A 14,762-nucleotide genomic window follows, 5' to 3' on the forward strand; every position below is an offset into this window, starting at 1 on the left:
GGGGCGTAATAGGGGGGTCGTGACGCTGCTCCCACAACCTACATTTTGGCTTTTCCTGCTGTGGCAGTGTTTGACTTTCCAGCCTAAATAGTACATCTGCAGGGTTGCTTTCATTCTGCGGTGCTCTTCTTGCTAAGGAGAGGAAACTTCTGATGTAGGATGGGGGAGTAGGAAGACTGACACCCTTTGCTCTCAGGGCTCCATCTTCCCTGTTATTGCCAGACAGAAGTGAAAAGACTGCGATTCGTGGGGCAAATATGGTTGGGATATTGGGAACTGGAGTCACTGGCATGGGAGCAGAAAAGGCAGACTGAAAGATGAGGCAGGAGTCAAGGTCTGGAGTGTCTGAGCAAAGGCACTGGAAGCTGTTGGGCTAGAAGGAGCGCTTGGTGGGCAAGGAAATGGGGGTGAGCAGGACAAGTGTGAATGGTGACGACAAGTGCGTGCGTGTGTAATATTCAAGAAGTAGGAGAAGAAAATTTTCATTCAAATTGCATTATTTGGATATAATATAAATAATTTTCTTCATTGCCTGGCCTGACTTTCTTTTGTTTGTATCTCATACTCCACTCACTTTTTAGCAGCTCTCGATGAATCTGCTGTAAATTGGTGCTGACTGCTGCTGCGGTGTTGTCTTTCTTTGTCCCCAAAGATACCTTTTGATAGGTCACGTATTGCACCCCAGGGGATTAAGTGTCTTCTAGGAAGTCCTGTTGGAAGCAGGTGCTCCTATTCCTTCTATATGAAAAAAAGGCACGTGCAGGGGTCAGTCTACAGCAGAGAAAGGAAATGGAGAGGAGATGCTCCCACCCATGCCTTTCCCCTGCCCTGGACTTGGGATGTGACTGAGGCACGATCTTGATGCAGAAGCTCAGAGCAGTCAGGAGCAGGAGATATCAGGCACATCCACAGTGATGAGAAAAGACCAGGGTGTGCATCCTAATTCCAAGGTTGGTGGTACAGGCTGACTCCTGTCTGTATTGCTCAGGGATGGCCTCTGCCAGAGGAGTTTGGCTGCGTTTGCCCTGCATAGCTCCTGGCTTTTGCTCTCCTCTGGATCTCAGCGGCTTCAAGCCACAAGACTGTATGTGCTATGCCAAATTCTTAAGCATTTCTGTATGTTTTCACAGTTCAGGGTGTCAGCAGTAAGCTGAAAGCTGTGTCATAGCCCACCAGAGACCTGTTTTTACAGTAAATGCCAAAGGGTATGCACTGGATCCCCTGGGGGGGTGGTGTGGGCTGAGGGACGGGTCAGGACAGGGTGCACGGCCAGCCGGGCCATGGTTAGAGCCAAATGCAGGGCAGTGTCACCCTCCTGCTCTGTGGTGCAGACCCTGCAGTGGGCTGTGCCCAGGGTCTGTGGTGGGGAGAAGCAGCTGGGGCCAGCTGTCAAGAGAGGAGGGGCACAGAGATTGTTGGCGGGCACAAGGGGGGACGAGGAGGTCTCACGCTGGGGTTCACTCTGCGGCAGTCGCCTCTTTAGAGGTGTAGATGCACTCACAGAGACTTCTTCGTAAGTGCAGTTAAGCACAGATCTGGGCCATGGTCACCCCTGGCTTTGACGTGCCAGGGCACTGCTCAGAAACCTCTCCCCAGGCTGTGCTAACCACAGGGAGAAAGATGGCCACTGCTGCCACGGTGGCCACAAAGCCATCTCCCGTTTGGGAGGCACAGCAGCTTGTCCTGTGGGTTGAGCACTGGGCTGGCAGTAAGGTTAAGCCAGAGCTTTCGTGCTGCTTTGCCCCCTGACTCACCGCGTCGGTGGATCACTTAACGAGCTCAGCTGTGCCCCTAGACACGATGCTGCTTCGTCTCTTTGCACCTGCTGCGGTTGGTCTATCCAAGCCGCCCCTCCGGGCAGGTCTCTGCGGCACAACGCTGCGCTGCCTTCACGCGGAGCTGTGAGCCAGCGCAAGTGCAGAAGCTTCAGAGTTGCATTAGCAAGAGATTTCAGCAGGGCTTATTAGCCCGGGCAGAGAGCCACGCTTTATGGCTTCTGCGCCGGAGTTGTGCACCGCTGAGCAGAGCTTGCCTGCATCTGCCCGCACCACCTGCGGGAGCGTGCGCGTCTTTCAAGGTGCCTTGCCCATGCGTTTCATTTTCAAGTGCTTTCAATAATAAAAGAGTACCTTTCACTGCAATTACTTCACACCTGCACATCTGCATTGCTACTGTAATACCGGGGGAAAAAAAACCTTGTTTTTTCCCACCTGATGAAGGCATACTCTCGAGGTGTGTTGCAGAGCATACGCTGGGGGGCTGCACCCTCCTCTGCGGTCTGGTGGGGAGGGAGGAGGGAGAAGGATAGAGAATGAAATGCCCCCCAGACCTTGTCAATACAAAAATTCACGGGTGTGATTTTAAAAAAATGCTTATTATGTTCTGTAAAGGGAATGAATAATTGGGAGATGAACAGCCCTGAGGTGCTGGTGAAATGGGAAGGGAATTAGAGGGAAATGAGCAGATGGGAGGTGAGAGGTAGATGAATAGAGTCACACAATGTGATCAGATTGATTGGCTGCAATATGTCACTGAGAGCTTGAAACCTCCTGCGTTTGGGGAAAAAAAACGTCGCCCTCCTCCTTCCTCCACGAAACCCCCCAAAGGAAGCCCAGCACAAATGTAATACGTCCTCGCTCCCGTGGGCTGCAGCACATCAGCATTGCCACGATGAAATGCATAAAATGAGGGATCAGAGAACTGGACGATGTCTTTTAAGGCGAGCATGCCATGGTATGCTGGCAGTTACTGTTAGCTCAGTGCAGGATTTTGGTATTTTATCTTTTATGGGAAACAAAACTGATACCCAACAGGCATAAATTCCTGTGGACTGATTCAGCCGGACTTTGACAAGAGCCTTCCGAAATCAGCGGAGCCAGAAGGCCTGCATGCCGTCTTCTTACATGGCTTTTGACTGAATTTGAGGTAGTTGCATTAAAATGACCACACACGTAAAGCCATCTGCTCTCTTAGATACTGATGTACATACCTATGCAGTGCTGTCATTTGAAATATATGGCTGACCTGCTGGAGAAACAGCTGGGTAGTGTTGATTTTCCAGACTTCCAAATAGTCTTGCTGAACAGTAAAACAACCATGGCGGGTTTGATTGACACTTTAAATGGGGCACACTGAAATGGCACCTAGGCTTCGGAACTGAGACTGAGAATTCATTTCTCTTTCTGTTTTCGTTGTGCTCTCCTAAGCAAGGTTACCTAGCCTTGGAAACTAGGCTAGGAACGTCTATAGGCATTGACGTGTCTGTTAATGACTTCGGACTCGGCTCCCAGCCCACAGTGATCACGTTGTACTTTGACAAGAGCTTAGTCTCCCACAGGTATCACGTTAAAGAAAGGCATAGGGTGCGCGAGCTCAGGGCCTTACACAATGACCCTACCTGTGTGATACAAAAAATTGTCTACTTCTGTTAAAATTTAACTCAACCAGATCCTCCACACCCAAACATCTTCCAGACTAGTTACTGAGAATTTTTAGCTGAGAAAGGAGAAAAAACAGAAAGTTTTGAGATCAAATATACTCATTTATAATTCCAAAGTTGCAGCACACACAGGACTTGTGCCACATTTCAGGTGAGTATTGAAGGTAATACAGTGTGAGGCAGTTGTGGCTATGATACGTAGGAAATGTTGCCTCGTAAATCATGGAACCTGTTCCCCCTGGTGTTAATAGATGATAACTCATCAGAACAGGGACCTGAATGTAGGTAACACATGAATCATATGGTATGACCATATGTTTAGAACAGATCAGATGAATTGCACCCCGAGAATGTCTATTTCTCTCTGTCATTCATAGCACAGAGTGACCACAGATGTTTGATGGTGAGTCAAATCACAACACAAGCGACTAAAATGTAGTGGTACGAGGACAAGGCCTATGCAGTTACTATTTCCTGCTTAGATGGTTAGTTCATATCTGGCCCAGGTCCAAATGACTTGGACATGTCTTGAAGATTACAAATTAGTTGCATTTGTCTTGCAGAAACCACAGCACAGGTGAGGCTCTGCTGCCTAAATGTAGGTATCCTGTATGATTTTAGGCACTGTGATGAACTCTTGGCCTCCATCTCGTGTCCAGAAGGACATGAGTCTTCTATAAATCCTGGGTCATAACAGCCAGCCATGGAAGGTTGTCTTGGATAACCTAAGGTGCCTTAAATGGCTACAGGTATCGATGTTTAATAGCTGAATGTCATCCACACTGTCAAACTTGACACCCCAAAGGCATAATGAGCTTGGAAAGAAGATCGTTGCCATGTCAAGATAGAGAAACATGAAGTGGGATGGTTCAGAGAAGCCGGTATTTCTGTGGACGCAGAATCACAAAAAGGTTGAGGAAGGGATCTCTGGAGATCTTCTACCCAACACCCTGCTCAGAGCAGGGTCAGCTGGAGGAGGTTGCCCAGGACTGTGTCCAGTGGGATTTGGAATATCTCTAGTATGTTAGACGATACACAAAAGCAAGGTGAAACCAACATATAGGGTGCATTCTTTCAAATAAATTTGTCTTATAATAATTTCTACGGCTGCAAAATCTAGTTACCGGTCAGTTGAATGTACTTTCTGCAACAGTGGCCTATTGCAGATCACCTTTTCTCCGTTGCTAAATAAAGTATAGCTATAGAATACATATTCCAGGATGTTCTAGGCCAGTAAAACGTATCTCATGCTGAGTTACTGCATTAGGTTGTGAGCTGCATTGATATATATTGCCAAAACACTTTTCTGAACATCTATATTTTTACTATTTACCCTAAATGAAGAATATGAAAAAAGTATTTTAGAATCTTGTTGAGAATTGAGTAATTTTCTTTTTTCCCCTACATAAATTTGAAGTTAAAGACAAAACTGAAAAATGTTTTCAGCAAACAAAAAAAAATGATGCATTTGGAAAATGGAAATCCAAACACAGCAGCAAATCCTTTATTTTGGTGTCTTAGAAAATACTGATGATTGTTCAGATTACTACTGTGCCCTTCAGATAGAAGTCTGAACTGCTTATTTTAGGATAGGGGGCTAAGCAGCTTCTAGCAGAAGTGGAAAAGAGATTGTTGCTGCAGAGCTTGGCAGATACTAAAATCTCCGTTGGATCCCTCTTCATGTTATTTAGAAGGGCTAGGCATAGCATTTGAATCTTTTGGCATCTTGAATTTGGGGCTCAGGTGGGCTGCAATGCATTTACTCGATGCTCCAGCTATTTTGGCTCTGTCTGAAGAGGAGCAGCGTGGGACCCAAATACAGAGTTTGGGATGACGTTGCTCCCAACCTGCGTGCATCTGAGTACCAGTACGGGGGAGAAACTGGTATCTTGCTGTTACAGACGCAAGAATTTTTTTCGCGTGTAATGTGGTGAGAGCAGAGACAATCAGCAGTGATCACAAAAAGGCAAAATTGTGAGATTTTTCACATTTGACTTACAGCAGAAACTTTCCGCTGTATGTATGTATAAATAACTGCAACGGATCTGCGACTTTTTACATTCATTGTAGGGCAGTGGGTCAGACAGAAAGAATACATTGGTGGAAAGTATCAATGAAGTACAATTTAATAACAATTTAATCTGGTAGTCCAGAAAAGAAAACAAAAACATGTTGATGATGAGATTTGAATCCATTCTGTTTCAAAGCCACACAATTAGTTTTTGCTGCCACATGCTAGAAATATGTAAACTGCCATTTTGCATAATCTGAATCAGCTGCTTTTCTATATTAAAATGCAGTCATAAGCATTATGCATGTCACATTACTGTAAAAAACACACAGAGAAAACATTTGAGAAAACATATTTTCTTTGAAAATTTTGACATAAAATCTTCCCATTGAGCATCCAGTTTTTGTTATCTCTCTTTGGAGGTTTTTTTTTTAATAACAATTTTTTATTATGCCTTAATGAAAGCTCCAGGCATAAGAAAAATAATCATACAAGTTATTCACAGTCATGATATTCAATCCTGATCAAGTGCTGCAGTACTAAAGGATGCAAGTTATTAATGATTCTTATCAAAAGAGAGGTGATATCTAATATCATGAAATAGCTAAGGCTTAAACCGAGGTTACCATAGTGAACAACTGGGAATTACAAACTCATCCTGTAGGGAATGAGAGCTAACCCTAATTCTAAAAGCTATCCACGAGAAAACCAGCTCTTTAAAATCATACTATGCAAATGCTGTGGCTGGGTGATTCTACCCCTACCTTTGAAAAAGTTCCCTTTTTAGAAGCTCCCAATTCAGAGAGCGATTTTACTCTAAAGCTCATTGCCCACTCCAGTCTGGGAGGCAACTCCTAGCCCAAACCATGGAGGATAACAAATCTTTAACAATAAACTCATCAGTTCCCCCTTCCATAGCTCAGTGAGCAAACAGTGGGGCACACAGGCCTCAGAAAATGTAATAGTCTTGAATTTTTCCTACTAGTTTAAGCCCATACAGCTTTTTGTCACTGCAAGAAATTATGATGCTCCACTTTCTCTAGTGTTTACTCATTTTTTATTATGTGGGGGTTTTTTGTTTTTTTGTTTTTTTTTGTCCATTAGCAGCAAAGGAAAAACTATGCTTCCCACCTTGACGACAGAAATTAATTTAAAATGGACTAGCCCTGAATAAAGCTCTCCTTCAGAGGTGTAGACAAGGAGATAAAGATAAGTTGCAGGACTGGGCACATCAGAAGCTCTCTAGTTGCCATATTAATTCTGGCTTCTTCAATGATCTTGGGCAACTCGTGAAACTTCTGCCCCTTAAACTCCTACATCAGTAAATTGTGATTTATCTACTTGTCTTTCTCAAAATTTGTAACAAGCATGAGCTGAGACTCACTCCTGTAAGCGCTTGTATAAATGACTTTGCTTGTGCAAAGTATTCCAAAAAACAGTGACATAAGCAGCTTTGCCTAGGAAGACATTAAGGATCAACAGATCTCATGGTCTCCAAAAATCAGGCCTTTAAGTTGCTGAGTGCGTTTGGCATTATGGAGAGTCGCTAAGTGCTAAATATTTGGAAAGCATTTGAGTCACGCAATGAGTCACATCCCTGTTCATATTCGAAGGAATGCTTCTCAAATTCCTTACGTGTTCCACAGAAAAGAAGTAAAAAGCCGTAAGGATGAAAACGGACAAAAGCAAAAATGAAGAAATGAAGGAAAGGGACTCCAGGAAGGTGAGTGCTCCTGCAGCAGCCTTCGCTAGCATGTGTGTCTTCTCGTTTTCAGGTCCCAGTCAGTGGTGGAAGCCGGCACACTGAAACACGAAGACCAGGGGGAAAGCGAGAACACTCAACCGCTGCTGGCTCTGGACTGAGCTCCCACGCGCCGAACATACACAGATACATTAACAGACTTCCACCGTAGCAGAAACCCACAGAGCACATCACACACACGCAACACACGCACGCGTTTTGCTTGAGAACAAGTCCTTCATGTTTCTTGACCACGTAACAACTGTCACCAGCCATCTGTCCATGTGGCCCAACGCTGAACAAAAACTGAGAAATTTCTATTGACGCAGGAGTCTGTCCATATACAAAGAATTTATCTTTTTTTTTTTTTTTTGACTTATGACATTAAAATATTGGAAACGATGGGACTGCATTCTCTGTTTAAGGGAACCAGGGTGTTTCAGTAGAAGTTTTCCTGAAGCCTCCGGCAGGGATGCTTTGCTTTAAAGAAGTGAAGGTTATATGTGTTTTAAAGAAATGCATCTCAGATTTAAACCTTGCGCTGTAATTAGCAGTTTAGTCTGGCTCAGAGGGCAGAAAAAGCAGCATCTATTGTTCAAGTTTTACAAAAAGATTTTGCATTAAAAAAAAAGAAAAAAAAAATCAGTGCCAGCATAATGCCATACTACATGACAATTTGTGACTGCCTCATCCATGCTGCTTATAAGGGGTCACTTATTTCAGTATCCAGCAAAAATTATTCTTAACTTTTGAAGCCCTTATAAAACTGTCAGCTTAGTAGAGTTAGTTGCGTGGGCAGCAGACGCACACAATTTGAAATGCAATTATTTAATTTTAACGATGTGTTTTTTCCACAGGCAACTCGGGAGCCTATTAGATGTGTGTGTGTGTGTGCGTGTGAAGGGGGGGTGCTAGGGAGACCCATTGGACACATTCACCAGTGATTAATGGTTCAATCCAGATTGTTTCATTTAGGTCACAATTGCAAATGAAAGCTCTGCAGAGCCATTTACCCACTTCCCTCCTGCAGTCAGCGAAAGGTGTAGAGCCAGAACGGTACGCTGACTGCAGATGCAGGCCGTGGTTAAAATGAAAAAGGCAAACTTAGAATTAATTTTTCAGTACAAGCTTCTGCTAGAAGGAAATGTGGAAGAACAGAAGAACTGAAATGCCAAAGATCAGTTTGTTATTTCTCTATTTACTCTAGCTGCAAAGAGAGTCCCATCCCTTCATTGAAACGGAAACCAGATTAAAGAAATAAAAGAAAAATTGTTATCAAATTTCATGTGCAGTGACTTTATTTCCTAAAATGGTTACAACCACTGTACACACCCTTTAGTCTTCAATTAAACTGCCATACATTGACAATTTGCTAGAACAAGCGGTTGGCAACAACATATCAAAGGTAGCAGTGTAAACCATATCTATAAAATGAGATGATAACGGGCACAAGAGTTTTTAACGTGCCTCTGGAACATCCACTGAATTCAAAAGTGATAGACTGAAGTGATGATATAGTTCAGCCGGACACGGCCAGCCCAGACAGATGGATTCACAAAACACTACCTTTATCTACAACATTTTATGCCTGCATAGGGCAGAAAGGACATCCTGCCAGATCCTATCAACACACTTGGGATTTACCCGCTAGTACTTGTACAAAATAGCCTCCTTCAGACTAACCACCTTCTGCAGCAGCACGTCATTGATACAAAGCCTGGCCTCCATGACAGAGAGCGAGGCCTATCTTAAGGCAGCGGACGGTCCCAGCAAGGCAATACAGGAGTCAGAAAAAGCAGCAGAAGCTTACAGGAACATTAAACAAATAAGACTACTAAGCCCATGTATCTTTGGGATTTCTTCCATTCCCCCTGCCCTGCCATTACCACCTATTACAGAGAACTCCTGGCAACAGGACACGGCTCCCTTCCCTTCCCTGGGCTCACGAAGACTCACAGGCATTTGGATTTGTCACAGAGAACTTGCTTAAAGCAGAACGTAAAAAACCAAACAGATAAAAAAAGACAGACATTGGCTGTTATACCGCAGCATTAATGAAGAAATACTTTGGTTTATGATTTCTCTCTGTCAGTACTCTCACCTCCACTGCCACCGAATCTTTGTGATGACCTGTTACAATCACTGTTCGTTCAAGTGGGACTTGTTCTGCCCAAGAAGTGCAAATATCACTGAAGTCTAGTCCTTGAGGATTAAACCTCGCAGAGGATTAGAATTACTTATTTTCTTTAGCTGTGACATGAATAAATACATACGATGCCTTGTATATAACTGTATTGAGGCCTGTATTTAACTGTAGGATCTTGTACAGACTCTGTGCTTACAAGCAAGGTAACTACAGGCAGGGAGGAATCCACCTCCTAGCATCGTGATGAGTACATACTGCCTTACAAATGGGAGACTATATTGCCCTTCTCTGTCATTTCCCTCTGTAAATAAATCTAAAGGAAAAAAAAAATTATTAAATTGACATGGTTCTCCATTTAAAAACATTTCCATTCACTTCTTCCATTGGCATTTCCATTGTTGAAAAGCTTTTTCAAGACGAAATACCGGTTGGCAAACAGGAATACTTAAAGTAATATGCCACTTATTCACTGCATAAATTTCTGTAGTTTGCTCCCCACGTAAATTAGCTAATCCAATAACTGTAGCTAACAAAAAGATATGCTCTCAGCTCCTTGACAGGTGGGCATAGAGTACATTCACTTCAGTGTTACAGGAGCTGTTGATAATACACCTTGTCATATTCAAGGCACTTGAGATTTTAAATGGCCAATATGTCACTAGACAATTTAATAAACAGTGCTGCTCTGGCACACGCACATCTTGGGTAGATTACTTTGTATCTATTTGCCAATTTTATCTATTTGCCAATTGCAATCAGAAAAAGTGTGAGACTTCAAAGGAACAATAAAAAAGATCTGACGGACGGCATGGATTTTTATAAATGCAGCTCCAAAGCTTTTACCACTCCTTTCATATTTACTCTGAGCTACAGAAACTAAAATGCAACATTAATAAAAATATTCCTAAACCACAAATTTTGGTTTAAACGGTTCTTGATTCTTTCTTTACAAGCTATGTCTTTATTTTAGAGAATTACAAAATAGTTTCTATTTTTGTATTGCTTGATCGCTTTACTGAGGTACAAAGTACAGCTTCTGACTAAAAAACTAACAGATTTAAAATACCTTTTTTATTATGATCCCCCCAATAACGAGTACCTATTTCCAGTTTTGCACATGATTCTCCTAAAGATCTCCACAAGTATTTTTGTATTTTTTTAAGCATGAAACTTATAAATCTTTTCAGTTTTCATGATGATTAACTGAGAACTGTTACTTTCTTGTATATTGTGTGTTGTCCCAGTGTTATTTTTGATATGGACAACAAATTAAAGCCTAATTATCATAGCTGCCTAAAACTGACTCTTGATCAGAGAGGCTTTATCAGTTTAATAGTCACAAAGGAAATTAAAGTGCACACCTCCAGAAACTGGTAACGCTAATTTATGGTGCAATCACCACGTGTTACATGGCATTACAAGATTTAATTACCTAGTAAAATACAAAATCTGAAAAGCATTCAGTTTATGGGAACACAAAGCTCTTATCTGTATTTTGCTTCAGCAGACGTGGCATTCTGGTCACAATACTTGGGTACCATGATGTGGTCTCTGCAGTACAAAACCACCGAGCATTAAACAAATAAGATGATTGTTCAGTGTCTTTTGGACAACAAAGCTGAAGCTGTGGAGACTAAGTGACCTCAGCGTCTCCTTGCTTAGTGTTTGTCTCTCACAACCCTTGGTAACGATGCCACTGCTCTTGACAAGCCCTGAGCATCCTATCACACCCATCCACACCCAGGTGGTTTTGCAGGTGAGTAGGTGACAGCCAGCCATAACCATCATCAGTGCAACCTCAGGTCCCTCTTTCCTGTTAGCGCTCTGAGAAGTTAACAGCCGGGGGTCCTGCACCCTCCACCTCCCATTAAACAACACCGACCCAAAAGACCAGCCAACTGCTTAAACATCCAAACAGCTTGCTTTCTTGAAAATAGATTCTGTATGGCAAATACAGAGCGTACTGTAAACAGTACTCAGATAAGACTACTTCAGCATTGTGTCGTACGTTTCAGGACAAGGAAAATGCCATTAGTTCAATTAAAGGATCATTCTAGCACTCCGTAGGATGCTGGCAGCAGAAGTTAATACAAGTTAATAACATGAAGCTCTTTGTCTGCTCTGCATTCTGGCAGGACACCAAGTTAGACCTTGCCCTTCTACCCAAAGCACAAGAAATTCTTTTTTTTTTCTGCTGAATGACCACCCAAGGGCAGCCTAGAAGGAGCCCCTGGAAGGGGGTGCCCCAGACTCTTGCTGAGTAGAAAACGGATATCACAACACAAGCTTTTGTAATGATAGGAGAAACAGTAGTTCACTACATAATCCTAAGAACTGTCAAGCACTTTAAGCTCTGAGCCTACAGATGTCACGTTTGCTCAGCTTCTTCCAAAATCACATTATCAAACTGAAGGTTGCCTGCTAACTAAGAGAACTATTTTGTTTTAGAAGAACAAAGCTTCGCTAAGCAGCTGATTATGCAAGTTTCTGTTTGCGTTTCCAGGAAGGCAAGAGAAGGCCACAGCTGGCAAAAATGAAATCTGTTCATATATAGTGTTTTCTTTCTGCCGATAGCTAGAGATGCACTTACATATACATTGTTTTTAAAAAATAGTGGTTGATTAAAGAAGATTTGTTCATAACTATGCTAGAAAAATACAGTTACTCAGGTAGAAAAAATACAAAACACACGTAACCCATTCACATTATCTACAGTTGATAATATAGGGACATGTTCTATGCCTAAAGCAGCTAACATTACAACTGCATACCGATTTTCAAAGTTGGCTGTGTGCATATGTTTATAAATATCTTACATGTTGCTTCCCAGATAACAACCTGGGAAGTATTTCCTGGACATGGAATTGTAAATCTTGTGCCTGAACATGGCTGGGCAGGTGACTGACTGGCTGGTTTTGTACGCATAATATAGACGTGGCAAAAACAACTGCACATTCCTCAGTGTGAAAATCCAGACCTATTGCTCTTCGGCTGACAACGTTTGTATTTTCAAACTTGCAGCCGGAAAAACAATACATATCAGTGCTGTGTCAGTGTGAAACAAAATATGGCTTTTTTTTTTTTTTTTAATTCTTCTTTTCCTTTTTTTAAATCAAGTCCTTTGTGATTGTAGAATGCCGCCTTTATCTCTTCTAACCCTTATAATACTAGTATTCTTTGTATGCTGGATAAATTAATCCTATTGGCATACTCCAAAGGAGTTAAAGCTCCTCTGCTCCGCACATCAGAAGGAACCCCTTAAATAGCAGGAAGGGTGCGTCTCTGTTGTGCTGATAACTCAGGGTGCCACACATCCACAATGAATATCAGGCGGTAACTTCCAGCATCCTGCCATACTTCGTGTTCGAAAGAGTCATCAAAAATAAGAACTTTCCCTTCTTCCCAGGTTCTGCAACACAAAAAAGAACAGGCGTTAGTGTAGTATATGAAGCGCCGTGGAGCAGGCAAGCTATACATCAGCTCTGAAGATGCTCTTTGACATACAAGAATGATTTAAACAGTATATTTTTCACAGTCAGGATTTTGCTACCTAATACAAAGAGATTGGAGTAACAGAGTTATAATTGAAATAAACTACAGAAAAACCAGTCCAATGGATCTTCATATTACTGAGGGATTGTTTCCTTCACTCTGCATAGTCACGCCCACATACACAGTCAGACATTTATAATTTATTATTTATATATTTTTAATGAGTTGAGTCCAATAAGCAGGGAGCATGTATGATACTGGTTCAGTAATCAACTTTTCTGCTTTTCTAGTCAGATACATACACAATGAGTGACAGAAACTGAGGGAATGACCAGTAATATGGTCATATGGTTTGAAAACGAAACATTAAATCAACAAAACATTAAATCAATCTGCTTTTTCTAAAAATCAGAACAAGAGAATCAGGCCCGGATCACGCTTATAATTGTCTTGTCCCATAAATCCATCCAAAGCACGGAGTCTAAAGATTTTCCTTCAGAGGAAGGCTGCAATGCCACAGTGTACACTGGCTTAACTATACCATTAAAGCTGAACCGGAAGGATGAGACCACACAACTTAAAGCCTTTCTGCTTGCCAAGTAGAGGCAGAGCAGATCACTGAATGGACGAAAGTACCCTGTGTGAGTGTTTATTACAGCGTGGCAGAGCCAAGTTTTAACAGTGGTACTTCTCCAAGATCTGTGCCTTTGTTAGGCACAAAAAGGGACGCACACGATTTATTCCAACTGGCTTGGTTTTGAGCACCTCCATCATTTGAAAAATTAAGAAAATTACTAGATTTAAAAGCAATGCCAAGAGGCAGTGTGGAAGGAAGAGATTAATTGTCAGAAGAATCAGTGTGTCTATCAATTTTATGAAGAATCACAGTACGATTTAGGTCAGAAGAAACCTTGGAAGGGCATCTGGCCCAAGCCTCTGCTCAGAGCATGGCTCACTGCAAAGTTAGATCCAACTTTGAGGCTGGATGAGATATCTCGGGTTTTTGACTAGTAGATTTTTGAATATCTGCAACCATGGACATTCTACCATCTTTTCCTGTGTTTCACCAACCTCATTGTGACATTTTCTTTCTATCTAGAGGGAATTTCCTTTACTGACACTTGTGTCCATTACGTCTCATTCTATAACTGCCAGAAGAGTCTGACACTGTCTTCTGCAGAGTCACCCATTAGTAGTTGAAGATCGTAACTAGGATCCCCTTTAGCCTTCCCTTTTTCAGACTCCAAACAGGTGAGCTTCTCCTCACCTGTTGCGTGCTCCTCTCTCCTGATCATCTTTTTAATCCTCCACTCTAATTTATCAATGACTTTTCTTGTACTGAAGAGCCCCAAACTGGACACAGTACTCCAGAGGCAATGTCTTGTGTGCAGAAGAGAGGGGAAAAGATCGCTCCCCTCAAACTGCCTCCTACACACTTAATAACACAGTCCAGTACGCGCTTAGCCTTTGTCAAGACAAGAGCACATTATGGCTCATGTTCAATTCATCCCCTAGGACCCTTAGGTTCTTTTCCTCAAAGCTGCTTTCTATCCAGTCATCATGCAGCCTGTACTGTTGCAAGGTGTTGATCTGTTATCAGTTGTAGGGCTTTGTTGAACTTCAAGAAGTTTCAGCTGGCACACTTCTCCAGCCTGCTGAGATCTGGAGTCATGATTTTGAATAGAGGTTTAACGCCTGGTTAAATGCATTCCTGATACTGTGAAAAATCGGCAACTGATCAGTGACCACAAGTGATAACGTCACAACAGTCCAAAAAGTCACCGTGCTGGTCAACTGTTGCTGCCTCTCAGATCTCAATCTCACCTAATGTATTTAGACACAGCAGCTGATTATGTCTTACCTGGTTTGTCTATTTTGTTTTGTATGCATGAGGCAAAGCAAATTTATTTTGCATTGCAGCACGACAAAAGCA

General features: G+C 42.4%; 2 protein-coding genes across 15 annotated transcripts in view; one reads left to right on the forward strand and one right to left on the reverse strand.

The window, feature by feature from the left end:
- The window catches only part of CLVS1 (clavesin 1), a 106,232-nt gene extending 98,830 nt beyond the window's left edge, over positions 1 to 7,402 (forward strand). The window contains exon 6 of the mRNA XM_063326949.1: positions 7,226 to 7,402. Within this exon, the coding sequence (XP_063183019.1) occupies positions 7,226 to 7,313 (88 nt within the window). The 3' untranslated portion in view covers positions 7,314 to 7,402. The remainder of the gene's footprint in view (positions 1 to 7,225) is intronic.
- A 1,405-nt stretch (positions 7,403 to 8,807) lies between these two features.
- Positions 8,808 to 14,762, reverse strand: part of ASPH (aspartate beta-hydroxylase) — a 120,742-nt gene continuing 114,787 nt past the window's right edge. For all 14 annotated transcript variants that reach the window (XM_063326933.1, XM_063326939.1, XM_063326943.1 and 11 more), the window contains one exon: positions 8,808 to 12,746. In XM_063326933.1, coding sequence (XP_063183003.1) covers positions 12,596 to 12,746 — 151 coding nt within the window. In that variant the 3' untranslated portion in view covers positions 8,808 to 12,595. The remainder of the gene's footprint in view (positions 12,747 to 14,762) is intronic.

Source organism: Chroicocephalus ridibundus, chromosome 2 (assembly GCF_963924245.1).
Source record: "Chroicocephalus ridibundus chromosome 2, bChrRid1.1, whole genome shotgun sequence".
Classification (NCBI taxonomy): Eukaryota; Metazoa; Chordata; class Aves; order Charadriiformes; family Laridae; genus Chroicocephalus; species Chroicocephalus ridibundus.